Source organism: Acomys russatus, chromosome 26, assembly GCF_903995435.1.
Source record: "Acomys russatus chromosome 26, mAcoRus1.1, whole genome shotgun sequence".
NCBI lineage: Eukaryota > Metazoa > Chordata > Mammalia > Rodentia > Muridae > Acomys > Acomys russatus.
Window position 1 is genome coordinate 52,782,571 of NC_067162.1, and position 23,467 is coordinate 52,806,037.

General features: G+C 44.6%; 1 protein-coding gene across 3 annotated transcripts in view; it reads left to right on the forward strand.

The window, feature by feature from the left end:
- Positions 1-23,467, forward strand: part of Nrp1 (neuropilin 1) — a 146,044-nt gene that overhangs the window by 48,118 nt on the left and 74,459 nt on the right. For all 3 annotated transcript variants that reach the window (XM_051169252.1, XM_051169250.1, XM_051169251.1), the window contains 2 exons: positions 12,861-13,042; positions 18,653-18,880. In XM_051169252.1, the coding sequence (XP_051025209.1) occupies positions 12,861-13,042; positions 18,653-18,880 (410 nt within the window). The remainder of the gene's footprint in view (positions 1-12,860; positions 13,043-18,652; positions 18,881-23,467) is intronic.

Genomic DNA, 23,467 nt, shown 5'->3' on the forward strand with positions numbered 1-23,467 from the left:
GAGTTCAAAGAAATCAGGCTGCTGAAGTAGACGGGAAAGCTTCAGCCATTTACAATTTTTTAAAGAGAGAAAAATCTCCTTACGTTATGGAATATGTTTCTGTAAATAAGGAGTGCATGTGGCCCCGCCCTGTCACCTACTGTCTTGTTTACACAGCTGAGCCTGGACTCCGATGGGCAGGGGACGGTTATACCTTTATCTGCCGTCTGCTGTGCTTGGAAGAAGTGTGGGAAACACACCTTCTCCTGCATTTGATTTTAGCTGGCTTGATTATGTTCCCCTTTCCTTTCTGTGAATCTGGCCGTAAAGGCATTGGGGTCTGGGGAGCCCTTGGATGGGAAGATGAGGCTCTGTGTCCTCTTTGCTGAGCTACATCTGTGCTGAGACCATATCAGCTGTCTCAACAAGCTCACCTTTTATGCGGCCAGATGGTTAAACTCCACCAGGCCAGTGCTCTACCCTTAGGAGAGCAGTCAAGTTAAGGCCAATGCCCACCTTTCCCAACACACAATTATCCCTCATGTCTCTGTCAATTGCAGGGCCACCTAAAGGTGTTCAGATACCTTTTCTCCTAAGATTGTTCCCAATCCAAGGTAATTATGGGCTTGAAATGTACAAATTAATTAGTCTGTAAAGGAACTCAGTGAAAAGAAAAAGTATCACATAAAATGGTCAGACAATAACCAGTTAAACACACACACACACACACACACAAATACATATGTGTGTGTAGGTGTATGTGCAATGTTTGTGTGTATAGGTGCATGTGTGTCCAGGTTTGCATGTGTGTGGAGGCTAGCAGACAACCTTAGGTGTCATCCCCAGGAACACCAGCCACTTCCTTTGAGACAGAGTCTCTCAAGAAGGCTACACTGGTTGTCATGTAGTCGCAGGGTTCCTCCTGTCTCTACCTCCACACTGGGATTACAAGTGAGTAACACCAGGCCTGGTTTTTTATATGACTTCTAGAACTCAAACTCATGCCTTTATACTTGCAAATCAATGCCTCACCTGCTGGACAACCGGTTTGCAGGTTGTCATGAAGACTCTTAATGATGGAGGAGTTCCTCATTAGCCGAGCCGTTCACTGCACTGAGCCGACTAGAACGTACGTAGGATACATACCAAGGTGATTGCTAGTGGCCCAGTGTGTGTAGCTGATAACCCTAGCTCCTGATTTTGTAGAATTTCAAGTCATGGAAAAAAGCAAAGTAGCAGACACTAATATTTTCACCCAGGAGTATGACGCTTTCACCAGGGATAAGGGAGAGAAGCCCTGTCCGCTTAGATCTTCTTCCCCGAGGTGTGTTTCACTCTAACATTGTACACTCATTACACCCAGGTCTGAAAGTTCTTGATGTGGGCTTAGGTTTACTTAATTCAAGGCTTGGACTCCTAAGTTTCCCTTAGTGTGTGGCCTGCTTAACACAAAACAGCCTGGCAGGCGAGACCCCGGGATGCTTCTGTGCCTGCCTTCTCACGTGGGTTTTGTAATCAGGTCCTTGGTGCTTTTGATGCCATCGTTTTACCATCTGAGCTTTACCCCCCCAACCCCTGCGAAACACAGTATTGACTGAGTTGATGCCCAGCACCCCTCTTAAATTCAACTCCACCCAGCAGACTCACTGGAAGAAGTTTCTAGTCTGTGTCAATACCTCCCCACTCCCACACACCTATTTTTCTTTTGCTCTCTCTGTTTTCAGAAAAGATGGCTGGCTGTTTGGGGGAATTACTACAGAAAGAATAGTCTCACCTACTTGGCACTAAAAGGGTTGCAGCGTAATTATTAGAGGAAGAAAAAAAAAAAACCTTAAAGATGCAAGTATTTGCCAACTGTAGTTCCTGCAGCCTTGATTAGCAAATTCTCTTGATCCCCAGTGAATAATTACTGATTAATCAGGAGGATTTTTTTTTAAGCTCTTAAAATTAGTGTGTTGGGTCTTGAAGTCTGAAAAAGAATTATGGCTTTATTTCTTTTTTCTAAAGAATTAAAGAGAAATTTGAGGATTAGGATTTTTCTGATACTGTAAACCAGAGATATTGCCTTCCAGGCCTGTAAGCTGCTCCCGAGGGCTCAACCCATCCCAGTGCAGGGAGCTTTCTGTGTTAATAGCAGGAATCCAGATCATTAAATCAGTCTGGCATATTGATGAAAACACTTAGTGGACTTTGTTACCCGTGGTCAGAGTCTGGGCTAGGTGTTTCTGAGTTCTTGGCCTCTTACACCAAGAACTGAAATGAAGTGATAACACAGATTTGCAATAGACTCAAAGTAACTTTATTTGGAGCAGAAGAATAGTACAGATTAAAGAGAGATACAATGTCCAGACTGACAGCAGACCATATGAGTAAAGATATTCAAGGAGCCAGCTTTTGTTCACTGCTTCCTTTTACAGGGTCTGCAAAAAAGGAATGGTTACTAAGGGTATAGTCTGGGCAGTTCCCTGTTTTAATTGATGAGATTATGGAATTGTTTCTCTACTGTAAAGTCCCTTTCCATAATGCATCTGGTTTTAATCATAAATGTGCCTAGCTGTACATAGGCATGAGATGGTAAATGGAGATTCTTCCTGAAAGGTGCTTAGAGGACACAGTTTTGCCTTGTTTCGTGTGCATCCAAAACTAGTTCAGGCTGAATCAGCCTGTCTATTCTTCAAACACAGATAAATATGGCTGAGATTTGCAAAGAAAGTGTCTAAATTTGATTGTCATTGGGGCAGGATATGTATACCATTGTTCGGAGAGTGAGGCCCAGCGTAGGTGTGGGTAAGGGTTCTGAGGTTGATGGGTGCATTGTTTGGAGAGGGGTGCATAATGCCTGCAGGTGAAGGACCTAGGCTGGCAGTTCATTATTACAAGAGGGGGGTGTGCCTAACCTAAACCCGAATGGGGGTCTCAGGGGCTGGCATACCCCCATACTTGCCTGCTTTAAGTTCAGTGATTTAAAATAAACAGCTTTATGTAGTGTGACTATGCTGTGTCCTCCAGCTTGGTTGCCGACTCTGGCTTTGACCGACAGATTTCTGACAGTGGTGTTGAGGCAGATCTACTGTCAGTGTGAACGGTTTTCTAGATGTCAGGGTATGATCACACCCTGTGAGCCAGTCGTGTTGAACCCAGCATATGCCCTGGACAGTAGCAAAGCTACATTTTCAGAATTGCTGAAACTATACCTGCCTGTGAACTGAGGGTAAGCACAGGAGAAAACAAATCTCAGTCCCAGTAACCCTCACAAGATGGGGTGTGCCAGTGATCCTAGCGTGCAGGTGATGGAGGCAGGAAGATCAGGAGCTTTAGCTATGTGGCAAGTTTGAGGCCATCTTGGAATAAACGAGACCCTATCTCAACACACACACACACACACACGCACATGCGCGCGCGCGCGCGCGCGCGCACACACACACACACACACACACACACACACACACCAAACCCAAAAAAAAAAAAAACCCATTAAAACAAAACAGAAACACAACTGTAATAACACCCCTACCCCATTCATTTTTCTCTGTATTTACTGTCTCCTTCTAGTGCCCACTCCACACTTCCATCTCACTTGGAAAGGAGACATTTAGCACCTACAAAGGCCATTGTATATATTACCAATCTGTCCATTTTATAGATGAGTATCTGAGATGCTAAGAGGCCCATCAGTACCTGAGCACAGCCTTGATATGAATAATACTTAGGGTCAAAGTCAGGAAGACCCAGGTCCAGCTAATGTCAGGCAACTGTCCCGAGCTGGTGTTTGGGGGGACATCAGAGATGGTGACTGTGTTGCTTATGCTTCTTTCTTTGTAACAAATACCTGGCACCCTGAGCTTAGAAAGAACAGAGGGCGGGGCTGGGGAGATGGTAATGCCTGTGAAATGCTTGCTCCACGAGAGCGAAGACGGAGGTGCCATCCTCAGAACCCCTGTGAAAATGCTGAGCTCAGCACATCCCATGGCTGGGTGGGGTGGGGGATGAGCTCAGCAGATCCCAGGGCTGGGTGGGGGTGGGGGAGGAGACAGGAGGACCCTGGAGTCACTGGCCAGCTAACCTGGCAAACTTCGTGAGGCCAGTCAGGGAGATAGCACTTGAGCAATGACACCTGGGGTCATCCTCCAACATGCATGCACACATACATAAACCGTCCTGCACAGTCATACCTACACACATGCATGTGCGTGCTGGGGGGTGGGGGGCTAGTTTGGCTCACATTTTGGGAAGCTTTATAGCTGATTCTGTTTCTTTGACCTGTTAAGAGGCAGCCATCTTGGCAGGAGTGTATGGTAGAGTTAAACCACTCATAACCTAGAAATGAAAAGGAAAAAGAGAGGGCGAGGTCTTTTACCCCTTCAGAGGCTATGTCTTGTCTCCAAGTGACATAAAAACCTCCCATGAGGCCCCTCTCTAAAGGTTCCACACCTCCAAATATTGCTGAGGTGGAAAATAGAGCTTTAGTCCATGGGTCTTTGCGGGTACGCTTGGATATAGACAGTAGCAGTTGTTTGTAGTGGATGGAAACGTGTTTTTGTTTTGATCCCAAGTGTGGGATGAGCAACAGACTTGTGAGAGAACAGGTGATGTTTATCCACTAGAAGATGAACCATCTCATGCAGGGGCTTGATTTTTGCCAGCTGAAACACATCTTGGCCCAAAACAGGAGGAACGGGCTTTTTGGGTCTTGGTATTGTTTGGCTGTTCACGGCTCCACTTCAGGACGCTCCTAGAGAGACTCGCCCCAGAGAACGCTTTGGGGCTCCGGGTTCCGGCTGCTGTTCCAGGTTCCAGCAGCAACTTTGGTGGAATTGCTGATCTGCTGGAACCCTGCCGACTACGCCAGGGGAATCTCTCCCAGGAACTGAATCCAAAAAGGTCTACTTCTCCTGTTCCCATTAATCTCTTTTCTCTCCTATCTAGGGTAGGTGGGTTGGAAGGGAGGTATAAGCATTAAGGAACCCCAAATAAAGTAGGTTTGGAAAAGGTCGAAGCCTACCGTTGTTCCTTGGAGAGAAGGCAGCTTTACATCAAGATTGTGGAGATGGGGCCTGAGCTTCAAAGCAAGAAGCTGACTTTAGCTGACCTGACTCTGCTGAACTTTGTTAAAATGAACCCAGTTAGCTTTAATAACACATACATATATATGTAATATACATATATGTTTAATATATTAAAATATATTTAATTAATATATATTTGGATTGGGAAGCTTAGCAGTAAAGGTCAGTATTCTATGTCTTTAAAAATAGCTTAGAGGAGTGAGGGGGCTAGACCTGTAACTCAGCTGGCAGAGTATTTACCTAGCATGCACAAAGCCCAGAGCTGTGTCAACTGCACATGGCTGTGCACACCCCTGAGGCAGAGGCAGGAGCACCAGAAATCTAAACTCATGGTTGCCTAAGTGGAAGTTTTAAGCCAGTCTGAGCACCATGAGACCCAGCCTCAAAAAGTAAACATCACTTTCAAGATGGCTCAGCAGATAAAGGCCTTTATTGAAAAAAAAAAAAAAAATCTCATGACTAAGTTTGATCCTCAGAACCCACACAATAGAAGGTGAGAAGCAATTCCTTTGACCTACACACATACAGAGAGAGAGAAAGACAGAGAGAGAGAGAGAGAGAGAGAGAGAGAGAGAGAGAGAGAGAGACAGACAGAGGCAGAGAGACAGAGACAGACAGACAGACAGAGAGAACACAAATAACACACTAAATAAGTAAATTTAAAAATAAATATGTAGGGGTTTAACGAAACAAGAGGGGCACTCCTCTTAGCCCTTTCCTCTTTGTGTAACTTGGCCAACTGATTATGCAAACCCCTTGTGAGGAGCCTGTGAAAGTCAGTCTCTGTCTCTCAGTGTGTGTCTCTGCATCTCTCTGTTTTCATCTGTCTCTGTCTGTCTCTCTCTCTCTCTCTCTCTCTCCTGGAGAACAGTAGAAAGTTGGCAAGAAGTAAAAGTCCCATGAAGTGGGAGGTGGCTATGTTATAAATACTGATGTCTTCCAGGTGGCCGTTTTCCTTGGGAACTGAATTTATTGTAATTACAATCATGTGACTTTTCTAGAACACCAAACTTTGTGAGTCTAATGCTAAAAGATGCTGTTTCTCCTGCAGCACACTTGCTCCAAGAGAGGTGTGCTTGACTGTCCCTCCAAAAGGCAGGCATTTGGAATCTGAGTTAATCCAAGAAGCATTTTCTCATGTAAAAGTTTCTTATTTTTATTTTTTTCAATCTAACTTGCCAATAAATCGTAATCATGACATGAAATTCCACACAGACAGAAACTTAAACTCCAACTATTTCCTACTAAAAATATAAATTTGGTCATTATCCTACACCACAGGTCTTGGGTTCTCTGGGGTCTCTAAGAACCTTGCTGTGTAGTGCTAGATCATGTCTAATTCACTGTGTAGAGCAAAGTGGCTACACTCCTTGGTGAGTCTCACAAACCCTCCTCTCAAGTGCTTACTGGCATCCACGACCACAGCCAGTCTTGTGAAGTGTTCCAAGCTGTGATAAAAACCCAGGACTTTGTGCATGCTGCACAAATAGTCTACCAACCGGACCTATTTCCATCTCAGACATGTATCACAACAGTCTTAGGATTGGGTGTGTGTGTGTGTGTGTGTGTGTGTGTGTGTGTGTGTGTGTGTGTGTGTGTGTGTGTACACCCTGGATCGATCCAGTCCCTACCTCCCTATGGATTGGGGTGTGTGTGTGTGTAGACCCTGGATCGATCCAGTCCCTACCTCCCTATGGATTGGGGTGTGTGTGTGTGTGTGTGTGTGTGTGTGTGTGTGTGTGTGTGTACACCCTGGATCGATCCAGTCCCTACCTCCCTATGGATTGGGGTGTGTGTGTGTGTAGACCCTGGATCGATCCAGTCCCTACCTCCCTATGGATTGGGGTGTGTGTGTGTGTGTGTGTGTGTGTGTGTGTGTGTGTGTGTGTGTGTGTACACCCTGGATCAATCCAGTCCCTACCTCCCTATGGATTGGGGTGTGTGTGTGTGTAGACCCTGGATCGATCCAGTCCCTACCTCCCTATGGATTGGGGTGTGTGTGGGTGTGTGTGTGTGTGTGTGTGTGTGTATGTATGTATAGACCCTGGATCGATCCAGTCCCTACCTCCCTATTCTCTGGACCTTGCACACCAAGTGCAGCACATTGGCATCACTACCGTTGCTCCACCCTTCTCTTGTCCTTTCCCTAGACCCAGGACTTTTCTCTGTCAAAGTGTGGTTAATCAGAAAGACACCTGGAGTCTCCTGGGAGTCTCCTGAGGGTCTCCAAGCAAGCACGAGGGGAATCCAGAGTGAAAGAGGGGTTCCTGTGGCTCTTTTTGGATATGGGGGAGGATGCTGTGTTAACTTTTCCTGAGGAGGGATGAAGAAACAGCTATTCACCCAAGATAGGGTACCGACCGAAGACCAAAGTAAGGATTCCACCCACATCCAGTTTAGTGAACCAATCAGTTTATTGAGCCTACTTATCACTGATGAGGGATTACTCGCAAGAGTGTGTCCCCAACATAGCGCCTCAGCACCACAAAGTTCCACCTCACTGTGGACTGCAGTCCTATCAGTAGCTTGCTTTTAGTACTGTGATACTCTGAGGGCTGGTGCAGCCATCATTCAGAAAAATAAAGCCATAAATCAAGGGATGTTAAAATCCATAATCCAACATGGACACAGTTTCATGAAGTTTCATAGTAACAAAAATAAAGCCATAAGTCAAGGGACTTTAAAAATCCATCGGACACCTTAGGAGGCAGAGGCAGGTGAATTGCTGTGAGTTCGAGGCCAACCTGGTCTACAAAGCAAGTCCAGGACAGTCAAGGCTACACAAAGAAACCCTGTCTCGAAAACCCAAAAGTAAATAAATAAATAAATAGATAAATAAAATCCATTGGATACAATAAGTGGCAGCCACAACAAATGCCTGCCTCACCTCTCAGATGATCTGGTGACTTTAGTGTTTTGCTTGGTGGAGAATTAGTTTTGTTAAGTTTGTTAATACATTTCAAAAAGATGTTTTTTATAACCTGTAATCAAGGTATTGGGTCAGTCACAGAGAGGAGTGAGAACAAGAAAATGGCTATTTAATGGGATAAAGAGAACAAGACAAATTGGAATTAGGCTCTGGACCTGTAAGCCTCCAGCACGCACACAAACACATCCGGCTTCTTCACTGGGTGTTGTCAGTGTTCTTTCCAGTTCTCTGGGAGATTTGTTCTTTTTCTGAAGTGTGTTTCAGGTCATCCATAGATGGCAGTTCAGGCTCTCGGGTAGGGTAGTAATTCTAAAACTTTGTTCAAAAGACCCCGACACTACACAGAAACTTACTGCCGCAGTCGAGGACTTTGCTTCTCAATGTTCCTTCACAATTTAGGGAGGGAGTGATGTTGGGGATCAGATTTCTCCATTGTGGCTGTGCTTGTGCCTGCATCAGAGGTGAGGGGGATGGCCCTGTTGGAAGAGCAGAAAGACAAATCACCCTGAGAGTTCCCTTCCTAAGGTCTCCAGGGTGTGTGAAAGTCAAGTGGAAGGAGATGGGGTCTGGGCACAGTAGCTCTGTATCAAAAGTCATCCGTAGAGGACTGGCTTTCTGTCAGTGACTCCGCCACAACATCATGGGTCATCTGCCGTCTCCTGAGAAAACATAGCTTAAGTGTGGCTTGTTCCTCATCTGTTCACTGCTACACACCGCTCAAGTGTGTGGAGCCACTCTGCAGTAACCAGTGTGTTTTTCATCCCCTATGAACTTTTTGTCCTATTTGGCCATTTTCCTAAAACCAAAAACCAGGCCTTTCAAATGGAAAAGGAACTAATCCCTTTGCTAGTCTTTTTTTTTTTTTTTTTTTTTTTTTTAAATTTTATTTTATTTACTGACTTACTTTGCTTATTTTGAGACTGTATAGCCCTGGCAGTCCTTGAACTGGTTCTATAGACCAGGGTGGCCTTGAACTCACAGTGGTCCACTAGCCTCTGCCTCCCAAATGATGGGATTAAAGATGTGAGCCACTATGCCCTGTGTACCTTGGCCACTCTACAGAAATTCATAGAAGGAAATCTTTATTCTTTTTGACAGTCTCATGGATGACTAGAAGTAGAAGCATTTCACCAGGTGGGTGAGGTCAGAGGATTAATGCACGCAAAGGCGGCCTGTGCCTTGTGAAGGGCTTAGATTCTAAGACCAAGAGCAGCCAAGGAAAGATCTGTCAGCTGTCTCCGCTGATCTCAGGACCTGTGGGATGATCTCTAAATTGCAGAAGGCTATGTGAATCTTTCTGTTGCTTTCCAGGAGTATCTGCTCGGCCACCTTAACTGCACAGGGAAGGGTTTGAAGGTGGACTCCAGCAGAGGGAGCAGAATGCCTTCTGAATGAATCTAAAAATCCAAATCCGCTGTGAGTTTACATTCCCTTAGGCTGGCCATAGTGGCTCTAACGTTTAAAAGTTGGGAGCAGGATCAAGAGCCATACAGCGAACTCAAGGCTAGTGGTTCAGTGTCTGGAGATCCTGTCTTAAAAGGAAGAAAAAAGTTTAACATTTCCTTTGCAATAAGCAAGGAGCCACATCACATCAACAATGTGAACAGAAACAGAAGGGACCCCTACCCTCCACCCCCCACCCCCCACCCCCCACTTCCTGAATCCCCACATGGAAGGATGACCCCTTCCCTAGTCATCTAGAGCATCTGTTTGTTTTCCAGAGCAGGAGGAGATGAGGACTCAGGGAGCTTTCTCTGTGGATTCCTGAGTTAGGTCCCTCAGGTGTAAGTTTTCAGGTCTTCCCTACCTACTGAGGCCAAACAGGTGGTGCTGTTTCTCATTCTGCGAGGTCCTGTGTCTTGGCTGAGGATCCTGACATTCCAACCATGGGTGTTTGCCTCCATGGTGCTGGCAGTGGCGGCAGCAGCAGTAGCAGAGCAGTGCACAGCCTTTGGTAGTTGGGGAGTGGGAGGGAGGGTCGAAATTTGCAAACCTGAGATCCTGGGGAACAGGGCCAATGAGGGCTGGGTGAGTTGCCTTGCTAGTCCAGGGAGGGAAGTTAGCCCACCAGCTGCATTCTACGCATGGTGTCTGACAGGCAGAATAGTGGGGAGCGGGGCTGGTGTCAACTCCAGAGGGAGATGCAAGCTGCTTCCTCATTACTGCTTTGGTGATGACACTCTTTATAACTTGGGCCGGATCCACTCTCCTGAATGTGTGCAGGAAGCCTCTTCCCTATATTGGTTGGACCTGATTGGATGGTACTTTGAGGGGGTGCTAAAATGCTAGCAGCTTTTCAGCATCCAAATGTGACTATAGTATCCCTGAATAACTCAGTTTCCTAAAATTGGCACTGGCTATGGCTTATCTCTTGCTAGGAAGGGATTCTAATTCACATCCCTCACACTTTTAAAAATAGTTTTTACGGTTGCCAAGGGGAGGGCCTGGTATTTACTATCAGAGAATGCATGAATTAAAATACTAGCTTTCTCCTTTCTTGCAGTTCCCTGGCAGTAGTTAGCTGAGCACTCTGATACCTGGGAGAAAAGCCCTCCCCACAGAAAAGCTTCCTTCTTCACAATGCCTGACCCACCTCTCTTGTTTGTGCCTGGAAGGATTTAGTCGCTTAGTATTCATACCGTGTCAAGACTGGAGTGAAAGCTTATATTACAAAGCTGGGTGTGCGATGGCCAGACCAAACACAGCAAGCAGTTCAAATCACAGTTAGATTATTAGAAAGCGTAGGGCAGGGCCCGGAGGCCTTTCTTGTCTGTGGAACAGTACATGAAGAGAGCCACTCCGTAAAGGCTGCTTGGGGAGGCTGTGGTGGGTCCAGACTCATGGCTGCTGTTATCCCTGAAAGCTGATTAGGGCTTTAAATATATTTTTCTCCTCCTTCTACCCATCCTTACCTCCCCTCCTCTTTTACCTTTTCAATATAAAGCATCTCCGATTGGGTAGAGAAAAGGACACTTCCTCCCTGTGTTCCCTCACCTCACAGAGGGACAGTAACAGTGGAGGTGTGAGCTGGCCTCACGATTACTACTGGAAAAAACAGAGTCAATAAGGAAAATGGTGTTTGGACAATAATTCACATATGTTAATTCTTAGCTCCATCAATGCCAGCTTTGTTTTCTTTTTGATATACACAAAGCTGGCAGACAAATTTTAACTGATGAGGTAAGTGTCATCTTTGATTTAAAGAGCCTTTAGCTGTCCACTTTAACCAGTGATGTCACCCCCTGGTTGTCTCCTGGGGTTTTCTGTAAACATAAGTCACAGGTCCTGGCAGCTTGAAGAGGGTTTGCTAGTGGCTGCATGGTCATCATGAGGATTTCCTTCACTTGATGTCTTTTAAATTGCCAAATACAGTTTATGTGACCGCCATATTTTAGCCAGGCTTGAAGTAAATATACTCCAGGAGTTTAAAAGCAAGTTAAGGTTTGAAATAAATGGGTTGCAATGGTTTCATGTGCGTTCTAGGAGAAAAATGAAGGCAGATCAGGTGGCTTGGTAATTAAGCAGAATAGAAGGGCTAGGAAGATGGCCTGTTTGGTACAGTGCTCACTGCATAAGCGTGAAGCCCTGAGTTTAAGTCTTTAGCAACCGCACACAAAGCCAGGCATGGCAGTATGCATCTGTAACCACTGGCACTGCGAGGAGAAGATGAGCATCCCTGCAGCTCAGTCTCTGCCCAACCAGTCAGCCTGAGCAGTGAACTCCAGGTTCAGTCTGAGATCCTCTTTCAAAAAATAAGCTGGAGAGCTCTTAAGAAAGAGAGCCAACGTTGGCCTCTGACACCGTACACCCCCACATACACACACCACACACACACCACACACACACAAAACACACACACCACAACACACACACAATATACACATACACGGACTCTCTCTCTCTCTCTCTCTCTCTCTCTCTCTCTCTCTCTCTCTCTCTTTAAGGAAGACAAAGAAATAAAACTCCAAACCAGTGGAAATCCCCTTGTTCTACTGAGGGCCACCTGTGTGCTTCCTGCCTTTTTAAGATCCTTGAACTCCAAAAAAAAAAAAAAAAAAAAAAAAAGATCCTTGAACTCCAAGCACACAGGAACTCAGTATGATCTTTTTACCATTGGTCCTGTTGGCATGGATAGCAAGCTTGGGTTTTCCTTGATGGCTTCAAAATTGTGGGGTTTTTTTCCCTCAACAATATCCCTTTAAGGATTCTGACTAGTGAGTATAAACAAAGTTACTTTCCAATTTTATATAACCCACCATTTTTCTGAGTTTAAATCCTGTTTTGTGATACTGTAGGCTGGGGAGGTATTCTGTCTCAACCACTGAATGTGGCTAAAGAGAGAGTCCTTTCTCAGAAGACTGGAGTTCGGCAGAATGGCATTAAATAGTGAAGAATCTGTTTATTATTCTGTGGCCATATGCTTAGAAGGTCGCTCACAGAAATCAAAGTTTCGTTCATGGGGCCCTCTAGCCAAGGAGACATTCTGAATTCGTAAGAGAATGCCCCACAGGACGCACAGGACACCCTGCCACAGACAAAGCAACAGCACTTAATAATAGAGAGCTGTGCTTCAGAGATTTTGCTTTCTCTTGGTAATTGGTTACTTTAACTGACATTGTCTGCAAGTATAATGGGCACCATTATCCTCAATGGTTTTGTGTTGTTGATAATGTGCACAGGCGATGCTGTCCATTTTAATTATTGCATTTTGCTGTTTCCCTCCCCCTCCCCCCACCCCCACCTCTTTGCACTGAGCGGTGGTAAATGCAGATGGTGCATTTTTTCCTCCCCATGACAGACAATATTGGATGTTAAGTTTCTCAAATTTTTGAAACTAAAAGGACTTTTCTCTCCACCTCACAACATCTTCCTTCCTTGTTTGCAAGGTATGACTACGTGGAGGTGATCGACGGAGAAAATGAGAGTGGCCGCCTGTGGGGGAAGTTCTGTGGGAAGATCGCACCTTCTCCTGTGGTGTCTTCAGGGCCCTTTCTCTTCATAAAATTTGTCTCTGACTACGAGACACATGGAGCAGGGTTTTCCATCCGCTATGAAATCTTCAAGAGAGGTGAGTAACTTACGTAAAAACAAGAATGAGTAGATGATTTTTTGGTATTGTTTGAATTCCCAAGAGATCAAGTGAAAGAAAAGATGAAGGTCATGACTCCACTCTTTTATAAAGAATTTAATTTTCTCATACAGAAATGTTGAAAAATATTTTGAGTAAAGTAAATATATCCATGGTGTGCTATGACAGAAGTATGCTTGAAAAGGAGCAAAAGTACTCAAAAATAATAAATTAGAAAAAAAGATGTCACTCTGATGTCTGCTGACTATTTAACGGGAACGCATCACATTGAATTATATAAAAAGCTTTGATTCTTATCTTTTCAAAATTAAGCTAAAATTCTACTGAAGCTTAATATATTCCTTTTCACTCTCCATCTCCTTCTGCACCCTGTAAGATTGCTAACCCAAGCTGGTTTCTAACCTGCTATGCAGCCAAAAATGACTTTGAACTCCTGATAGTCCTGCTTGTGAAAAAGAACTTTTTGCATAATTTTATGTAAGCACAGGGTTGGGCAGACAGTAAAGTACCTGCCCTGAAGGATGAAGTCCTGAGTTGGACCCCTAGCACCCACGTACAGATCACGGTGTGGTGGTACATGCCTGTAACCCTAACCCTGGGAAGCTGAAAAGACTGGGATCTCTGGGACATGTTATCCTGTCCAGCCATCCTAACCTGTTTCGTGAGCTAGTGAGAGACATTGTCTGAAAAAAAAAATGAATAGCACTGGGTCCTACACATGTGTATGAACCCATGATTACACAGATACCAGGTTTCTCAAATTGAAAGTTGTGTGGCTTGCTATCTGTATGTGCACACACATGCACAGACATGTGCTTCCTCCCTTGCATATGGTCTCTTGAAAGGCAACAGGTGTCAGAAAATGAGCAAGAATTTTCATTTTCTTACGGAAATGAAAGTTTCTTGCTTTCATTTTCAGTATTTCTGAGAGATCTGAAGGTAGCTGAGCAAGCGATGAGAGGGAAGAGGGATGGGTTGCTGACTTGTGGAGAACTCTCCATCCTCCTGCATCAGCCCACGCCCCTCAGCGCTGCTCACCTTCTCTCTGTGCACTCCCTGGATCCAGAATGTTGCCTCGTCTCTTCAGTTTCTTACAACAGACTCAGAAATAACAACTGCCTTCCAGGTCCGCTGCCATGGACCACCCAGCAGACCCACATTGTGGTTTTGCCAGTGTACTTTAGTCCTATTTGAGGCCTCCCCATGAGTCACCGAGCCCCTGTTATTAGAACCTATCACCACGGTCCCCCTGTGCTGGGTTGAGTCCGATCCTGCTGACCACTGGGCAGGGCCTGAGCAGCCCTTGGCCTTTGTCTACCTCCAACTGTCGCCTACGATGATGAGCATCCTGCTCAGGGCTACACTCTGATCAGAGTGCGACCTTCATTACTGCCACTTCCTAGGGCTGTGGATGGATGGAGCATCCATTTCCCCATCAGTGGAACCCAGCACAGGCTGACTCCAATCTGTCTTCTCAGGAAGCATTCCTAGTTAACCTGGCCTTTTCTGTGTATATGCCCAAGTTGTCTCTCTCTGTGCGTACACTGTATACAGAACACAGTATCTCTGTGTACAAGCACACTGTATACACATACATTACATTTACCAATCTCTTCAAATTTACTCACCTAACATTTGCTTTATTTACCCAACATTTTTGCTTCTATTTGAAAATATTTACAAAATACATGCATAAATGTACATTATTTCTCAGAAGTCATGTAGTGATACAGAACTCATAGATTTCTCATCTTCTGAAAACTCTTCAGGGCTCAGCAACTTCAAAAGCCTCTCCTCCCTCCCAAAAGATGTGGATGATGTAATCAGGAAATTAATTTTTTAGATGCTGGCTTTGAGGTTTTCAGGCCATGGGCTATGAATATGAGGGTTTGCCATTCCACATGCCAAGAGCCGAGGACGAGGACTGTCCTGCCTGGCAGCCTTGACACTTTTCGCCTTTCCCTGGTCGCCTTGCACCACCCCGGTTCTGCTCCCAGAGCCCCGAATTCCCCTTATGTCTGCTAGCCCAACATTCACCTATATAGATACTTCTCTGGGACACCCACATCTCCAGCCTGCCATTCTGTCCTGCTGTCCTGCCTGTTGGCCTGGGCCACCAGCCTCACTGCTGAAGCAGTTTCCATGAACCTCGGTGTCAGAGGCAGAGTACAGAGTACTTGGTACAGACAATGTAATTAAGAGTCCATATACTTAACGAGGATCAGGGAGGGATGTTATTCAGTCGGTTGAGTGCCTGCCTATCATGAAGGAACCCCTGGGTTCCATCCCCAATGTGGAATAAACTAGGTATAGTTTATAATTCTATTGTTTGATAGGTGAAAGCAGGGGCATCAGTATTTCACCGTCACCCTCAGCTACAAGGAGTTTGAGGCTAAATTCCTGGGAAATAGAGGACCCGATCTAACAGTAAATTCAAGAAAGCATCTTAGTTATTATAATTGTCCGGCCTCTTTGTCATCAACAGCCATATGTGCTTTTCTGTAGTTACATAAGGTACTTGTCATCTTCCAAGTCATAGCCAAAGCATGGTACACTTCTAGATATGTGTACAAGCACTTTCCCCCTGTAACTCACTGGATTCTGGGCTCGCTTCACTCCTGTTCATCCCTGGGAGCTCCTGAGCCCTCTCCCACCACTGTCCCCTTTGGAGGAGGCACTTTTTAGCCCACTTGAAAGATGAAGGCAAGACTGCAAAAATCTTAAGGTCCTCTGTGGGCTCAATAACAAAAAACATGTTTATTTCTCCTTCAGTCACCCTCTGCTACAAAGTAAGTTCCAGGCTAGTCTGCATTCTGTGAGGCCCTGTCTACAAAGAACAAAAACTTTGTTTTTGTTTTGTTTTGTTTTTTTCTTTTGATGTATGGCAGAGAAAACTAGAAATTATCAATTTTTATTTTCAAATCCAAAGCTCAGGGCCCATGTGAGGACAAGAAAGGCTCAGGATACCCGAGGCTCCACGAGGTGTCAGCGGCCAAGGCAAGTTGGGGCCCACAACTTCTGGAACTCAGCCCAGTTCTCTCCCATCACCTCTTGAGATTTCTCTGCTATCTCAAGCCACACCTAGCCTGGTCCAAGGGTACATGGTGGGGCAAGATGCTGTGGAAATGTTCGAAATTGTACACCTCTGGAAGTAGAGTTTTGTCTCATTGAACCATAACTGTTGGGGCATGGCAACCTTTCTAGGAGAAGACTTTAATATCTACATTAGAGTTCTCTGTGCACTTTGCCTTAGAAGACCTAACTGAGATGTTTCTTCCCCCAAAAGGAGATTAAGACATGAAGACACGTTGCATCTTGGAAGTAAAATTCTAATATTACCAAATAATTATGCATCATACATTATATGGCCTATATAACACATGAATTTATTGTATGTTAAGTATGCAATTGTAAATTAATATAACAATATGTAATATAGGTATGTGATTATGGTTTTTGATATATGAAGTATGTAGGTATTTCATATATAACTTGTGGATTAGTAACTCAAGTTGACGTGACTGCTGTCATCTGAGAAGCTCCCAGAGCATTCGGGATGGAATGAAAACCTTTACCTAGAACTAACATAGTAAAATGCAACAGACTCACGACGTTCTAGCCATGATCAAGCATCTGGAGGCAGGATGGAGTAGCTCGAGCCCTTGTAGGAAGACATTCACTCTTAACAAGCCAGATCGCCTTTGGAAGGCTGGGTACGTTGTGTCCAGGTAACTGTGAATAGCTAACTCAGAGGTTAGCCAACTAATTTTCCTTTCAAGAGCTGCCAGAGCCTAGGCTTTTTGACCTGAGCCACTAAATCTGACTTTGATCTCTAAGAAGTTACTTTGGATTTTTGGGCACTTCAGAAGGCTTCTCAATTCATAGCAGTGTCAGACTGATCAGATGACTCAGTCAGTAAAGTACTTGCCCTACAAGCGTGAGGATCTGAGTTTGATCCCCAACACCTAAGTAAAATGCTAGATGGGATGGACCGTGCTTGGGGAGGCCGACTCAAATCATTGGCCAGCCAGTCTAGCAAATCTGTGGGCTCCAGTAAAAGTGAGAGGCCCTGCCTCAAAACAGCCAGGTAGGTGGCACGAAGGAAAGACAGCAGAGGCCATCCTTTGGCTACTGTGTGCACACTCACATGCACTTGCGTTACACAAACATGTACACATGCACTCAAGGGTGCAAAGAACAGTCGCTGTGTCACCTTATATCAACAACTCTTGGAATTCTTGCAGTGGCCTGTAAGTTACAGCCAGACAGTGATGCAGGGAAAGAGAAGCTGACTCGAACATTCTCAGATTCAATACTGAGATTTAAAAGATCCCATTTTTTGAGACTGAAGAGATGGCCCCATGGTTAAGAACTTTTTTCTTCTTCTTCTTCTTCTCTTGCAAGGACTCAGGTTTCGTTCCCGGTATTCATGTGGTAACTCACAACTGTTCGAAACTCCAGTTCCAGGGGTTTCAACCTTTGTGGGCGCCAAGCACTCCTGTGATGCACATACATGCAGGAAAACACTCATATACATAAAAATAAAATAAGTAACTCTTTCAAAGAGAGGGATGTCCTGTTTTCTCTGCTTTACTTAAGTGTGGCTGCTTGAAGATCAGAGCAGTGGTGGTCACAAGGGAAAGCTGGCTTTTTAGCTGTGTAGACAGGCCCCGTTTGGCGATATTTGCAGCAGACTTGAAATTTTGATCATTCATGTAGCTGCAAGGTCAGCTTGCAGTGCGTGCACACCTCTTCTTGTTCTGCAATCACAAATCACCACAGTTTGCAAAGTCTTGATAACCCCGAACAGCTATTAAAATCACACGTTGTAAATATGTACCTTCCACACACAGGCCTGTGAATGGGCAAGTTGCGGATGGTATACGGCACCGCAGCTGATACTTGGGGGAAGGTTATAGTGTCAGTGTTGATATCAGGTGACTCCTAGCATCGGGGCTGTAATCACAGTTTATGGTGCCCTCGCCAGCTGCCACACATTGACAGGCACCTGTGTCAACACCGCTCAGAGTCAGTCAGTCACCCGGGGTCTATGTACGAATTACCTTTCACATTCAGTTTGTCAAAGAGACAGAGGTCACATCTGGTGGAGTGACCGACTCACTGCCAGGGGAATCTGAAACCCAAACTCTCTTGGCTGCATTCTCTCCCTCGCCTCCATAAATGTTCTGTTTCACCAATAAATGGCTGTCAGCCTTGAGATTTAAAGATCTGGGCTTGAAGGGGCTGTAATTATTTCTCTGGGGCTCTGTTGAGATTTCTGCAGCTTACTTATTGTTCCCACGTGATTTTTATATCTGCCCCCCCCCGTTTTTTTTTTTGTTTGTTTGTTTGTTTGTTTTGGTTTTTGTTTTTGCCTGTAACAGCTGATGCATTTCAATTACTCCATACAAATGGGACACTATGGTGAGCACAGTGAACCTTAGTCTGACTTACCATGTAGGTTGCTGTTAGGGGATTGGCTGAGCAGTAACTGGAGGCGATGGCGGGCTTTTCCTAGAAACCCTCTGCATTCCGTCCACACCTCATGTACAGTCGAGAAATTTTCATTGTGTCTCTTTCGTCTCTCAGGGCCCGAATGTTCTCAGAACTACACAGCACCTACCGGAGTGATAAAGTCCCCCGGGTTCCCTGAAAAATACCCCAACAGCTTGGAGTGTACCTACATCATCTTTGCACCAAAGATGTCTGAGATTGTCTTGGAGTTTGAAAGTTTTGACTTGGAGCAAGACTCAAATCCTCCAGGAGGAATGTTCTGTCGATACGACCGGCTGGAGATCTGGGATGGATTCCCTGAAGGTAACATCTGACAACAGCTGGGGAAGTCTCTCAAAAAGGAGGAATCCTCTATAAATGTCACAATGCACACATAATTTCTTTAAAATGGCCAGAAATGACAAGGGAAAAGAAAAATGAAACTCTGAAAAGGCAGCGGTTGCGGTTGGGGTGGGGTGGGGGGGCGCAACGAAATTTCTGTGATTGGAAAGCTTTCCCAACTACATGTCCCAACTCCTCCACCGTGTGCACAGGCGGTGGGGTCTGTGAAAGATTATTCAGGGTCCGGAGTGATTTCTGTAATAGTCTGGGGAGCAACACATAGTTTCCCTGACCACTTTATTTCTGTTCATTAAAACATCACTTAGATCAAATCACCCATCTTAGAAATGAGAAGGGGGAGTGTGGAGGATGACAATACAGGAAGAGGAGGTGTAGTTTAAATTTTAAATATTTTAAATGGTATGGTCAAGCCAGGCCAGAGTAAGACAGGACCATTTGAGGATTGAGGAAAGGGCCATGTGGACATCTAAAACTTTCTCAAGATCAAAACTCAAATGCAAAAGTTAGCATGAAAATTCCAAACCAAAGGAAGAGCATGAAGAATTTGTTGCAGCCATGTTGCTGGTAGTTGTGCTTAGCCCACATTCTTGTGAAGAGCTCCCCTGAGGACATACTGCATGCATTACAAAGGACAACTCAAAAAGGCTCAGTGGCCAGCAGTTGAAAGTGGGATGGTGTTTTTAAGCTGACTGTATTGTGAGTGAAGATCAGGTAAAATGTGAAAGCAATGGCTTACAGTATTTTAAAAGACATTTAAATTCCAGTCGTTTTATCAGTAAACAGCAGAGGAAAAAATTACTGTTAGAGAAGTTTTATGCTGCTACTTAATAAATGAATGAGTTAGCAATGGTTTGATCTGTTCTTCTTTTTTTAACCTTATGAAGAAGGTTATAATGATCTTACAGGAATTCCTTCATTAGATAATGAGATTTTTCCCAAACATAACGCTGATTTCCAAGCACTCAATCTGATAATCAGGAAAACAGCATTATAATAATGTGGTAACAATAGTTGGGATGTGTAATAATGGGTTTATTTGTTCACAACCCAAATTTTCAGCCTTCCTTTCTAGAACTTTCATTTAAAATGACATATGAGGAGGAGGTCTCACCAGCCAACTTATTTAGAATACTTTTAGAAAGAGGCACGTTGTTATTAGTGTCAAGGGTTTCTTAAAGCAGTAATTTTCTGGTTCTAGAGAAGTTACTGTTCTGAAACTAGGAACAAGATAAGAGTAACCAGCCTTATGCACCATGGTTTAAACTATTGCGAAGTTGACTCATTTCCAGGGAACACTGGCTTTGAAATAGGAAGAAGTCAATATTTTATGTTATTTTTGAGACAGGGCCTCATGTAGTGCAGTCTGGTCTCAAACTTACTGTGTAGCAGAGACTATCATTGAACTCCCGATCTTCCCATTTCCACCTTCCCAGTAGTGGGAATCCAGGCATGCATTGCCTCACCTGGCTTATGCTGTGCTGGGAATTGAACCTAGGGCATCATGAACACTAGCCAAGCACTAAATCAGCTGAGCTGCATTCCCAACACAAAGACTGTATATTTGTTCACAGTTACATGGTCTCATCTAGTCAATACCAGCAAAGTTATAACTTCCTGTTTTGTTGGGAAACTGACCCTCCTGGGCTTTTTGTCAGTGGCACTAGAAACGCCTTTGTCACTATTGTTCAACACTCATATCTTCCGATAGATTGTTAGTCTCTGATATCTTTTCCAGAAGCAACATCCCAAAGGTGCAGAAGGCTTTCAGCCATCGCATGACTTTATGTTCCATCTTATCGTAAACATTGGATTAAATGACTAAGTAATTAAAAGCTCTCCATTGACTCAAATTGACTTTGAAGAAAAGCAGCCCACTCTGAAACTCTGAATTCGAGGCATGCAGGTTGTGACTCACACATCTTTGTCTCTCGCTCTCTGGAAGCTTGGTGGATTTAAAAGTTCTGAAGGGCTTGCCGCAGAGAGCCAAGCCTGCCTCTGCGAAGGGATATTGCATGTTTGTGTGGACTGAACAATAGAGCCAGGCAATCGTAGCTCACAGAACTGGTGTGCCAGCCCTCTACTTGAGCTGGGAAGAAAGACCAGAACTAGGTTGTCACTGTCATTGCAGAAATGATCAGCAGAGTCAGGAAAGGGTTTCTTAGGAGCTAGAGGAGTGCTGTTATGTCTTATTTAGCTTTACTTATAGAGTAGTCTGGTAAGAGCACCTGGATAGAAGGAATGTGCCAAATGTGCAGACTCTAGAGATTCTCTATCAGTATGCCTATTAGTTTATAAAAAATGGCCTGCCTTGTGCCTATGAAATGACTTTTCTGATGTATTAAAGTTATCTCACTTTAAAAGTACCTCTTTAGCCAGGCATGGTTATATATGCCTGTAATCCCAGAACTTGGAAGGCTTAAGTAAAATTACTGAGTTTAAGGTTAACCTAGGCACATAGGTACAAAAGAAAGAGGAAGGAAGGAAGGAAGGAAAGAAGGAAAGAAAGAAGAGATAAACTACATTTGAATGTTGTGTTTCTTCTATAAGAAGGCGGAAGACCACATCATCTTCATTCCGAGGTAGGGCTATGATTACTGAAAGAATAATAAGTGAACTGCTGTCATCTAAGCAGGACAGACATTCTGTCACCTTCACATCCAACAGGACTAGGGTCCTGCTGCTCAAAGCTTGTACACTTACCTTACTAAAGTTTGTCTACAAACATGTATACTAAAGCCTGTATACAAAGCTTGTACACAGACCTTACTAACGTCCTCAACAATTCACCTTTTGCATCTGGGTTTGCTGATCATTTTCACCCATCTCTTTGGCCGTTGGGTCCACAATTACAAAAAGAAGAAACCAGTAGCCCTGCTCAAATAAAACACAAACGAGCAGATACGCCGCGCATGAGAGTGCCTCGTCCTCCTGGCTCAGATCAATATTGCATTAGCTTGTGAAGCTGAGGTCCCCCTGTTGTTCACGAAAATTCAATACCTCTTTGTATTATTGTCGCCAAAGTCTTACACTCTTGTATCTTGAGGGCTCCTAAGGAGACATACAGGGATCTGTCTGGGGGCGATGTTCTAAAAGACAGAAGGCAGATTTACCCAGCATGCCTCCAACATTATAAACCAGTGAGTCATGGAGTCTCTCTAAATTATGAGTCTGCGTTAGACAAGTTCTCTTCTGTTTCTTCTTTCAAAGAGACTCCCCCAGCCACCCTCCCCAAAGGAACGGGGTGATAGGAAAAGGGGAGGGTGGCCGTCAGCGCCTTCCTTGCCAGCGTTGATCGCGGGAAGGTCAGGGGCTGTGGTGATCAAGGAGCAACCCCAAGGATTAGGACTATAAAAGTTTGCCCACAAACTAAAGAAAAAGATTATGAAGCCACACTAATGGAATTTAAATGAGGGGGAGCCATGAGGAGACGATGAATGGACACTAAGCCTCCCATTTATAACTGCAGACCAAAACGGGCTTCTTACCCAGGCAAAAGAAGAGCTGAGTTCTTGGCTCCAGCAAGATGGTTTTGTGCATACATTATGGACAACCTGGAGCTCCTTGGCCAAGAAAAGAGGCGTTGAATTAGTGGCAGGGCCTCACATGCAGGATGAAGAAAGCCTGGCAAAGAGCTAGCACTTGCAGAAGAAATCCAGGCCAAGATTAAGCTGTGAAAAGAAGTGGAAACACTAAGAGTTCCGTTTTCTGAGGCAAATGTAACTAGACTCTCTCTGCAGCATTCAGAGCTATTGACCAGTGTGATGGCCTTTAGAGGCTCATCATCAGCCTCCCTCCTGTGGTACCCTGTGCTTTCCTCATGGTAAAACCACATCACACAGCAAGTTCTCTGTCTCTAGAGAGAATAGTCTTTGAACTCGGTCTGGCTTTGAATATATCAAGTGATCAGACATTCAGAGTAACGTATAGGGGGCTGAGGGATGAGTGTTAGTGGGTAGAGTGCCGACCTTGCATACACAAAGCCCTGCGTTCATGTATATAAAGAGAGTGTTGTGTCAAAGCTGGGCATTGAGCTTAGTTAGTAGGTTGGTTTGACTCATTGAATGAAGCCTTGCGTTTGATCTCCACCACATATATCAGGCACAATGGAGCCCCCCTGTAATTCCAGAGGAAGCAGAAAGATCATGAGGTCAAGGTTGTTGTCAGCTATATACTGAGTCTGAGACCATTCTAGGATATCCATCAAGCCTTTTCTCAAAGACAAACAAAAATAAACTCAAATACGTGCACCACCTCAGTTAGTTTTTGTTTGGCCTGAGAGGATTGGTCAAACTGAAAACTTGTCATATAAGGGTCTACAAAATACAAAGTTTTGAGATTGGCCCCCACTAAAAAGCCAGTGGTTCTCGGGAGGCTTTGGGAAGACCAGATCCTGTGGGGTTCACTTCTGCAGTGACACTTGAATCATCTTACTGTCGTCAGCTGCCTTCTGAACAAGGTACACACATGGTCCTTGGAGACCCATGTCCCTTTTAAAGACCTGTCCCTCCACCTCAGGGGACAGGGGAAAGTCTACCTACTGGGATCCTT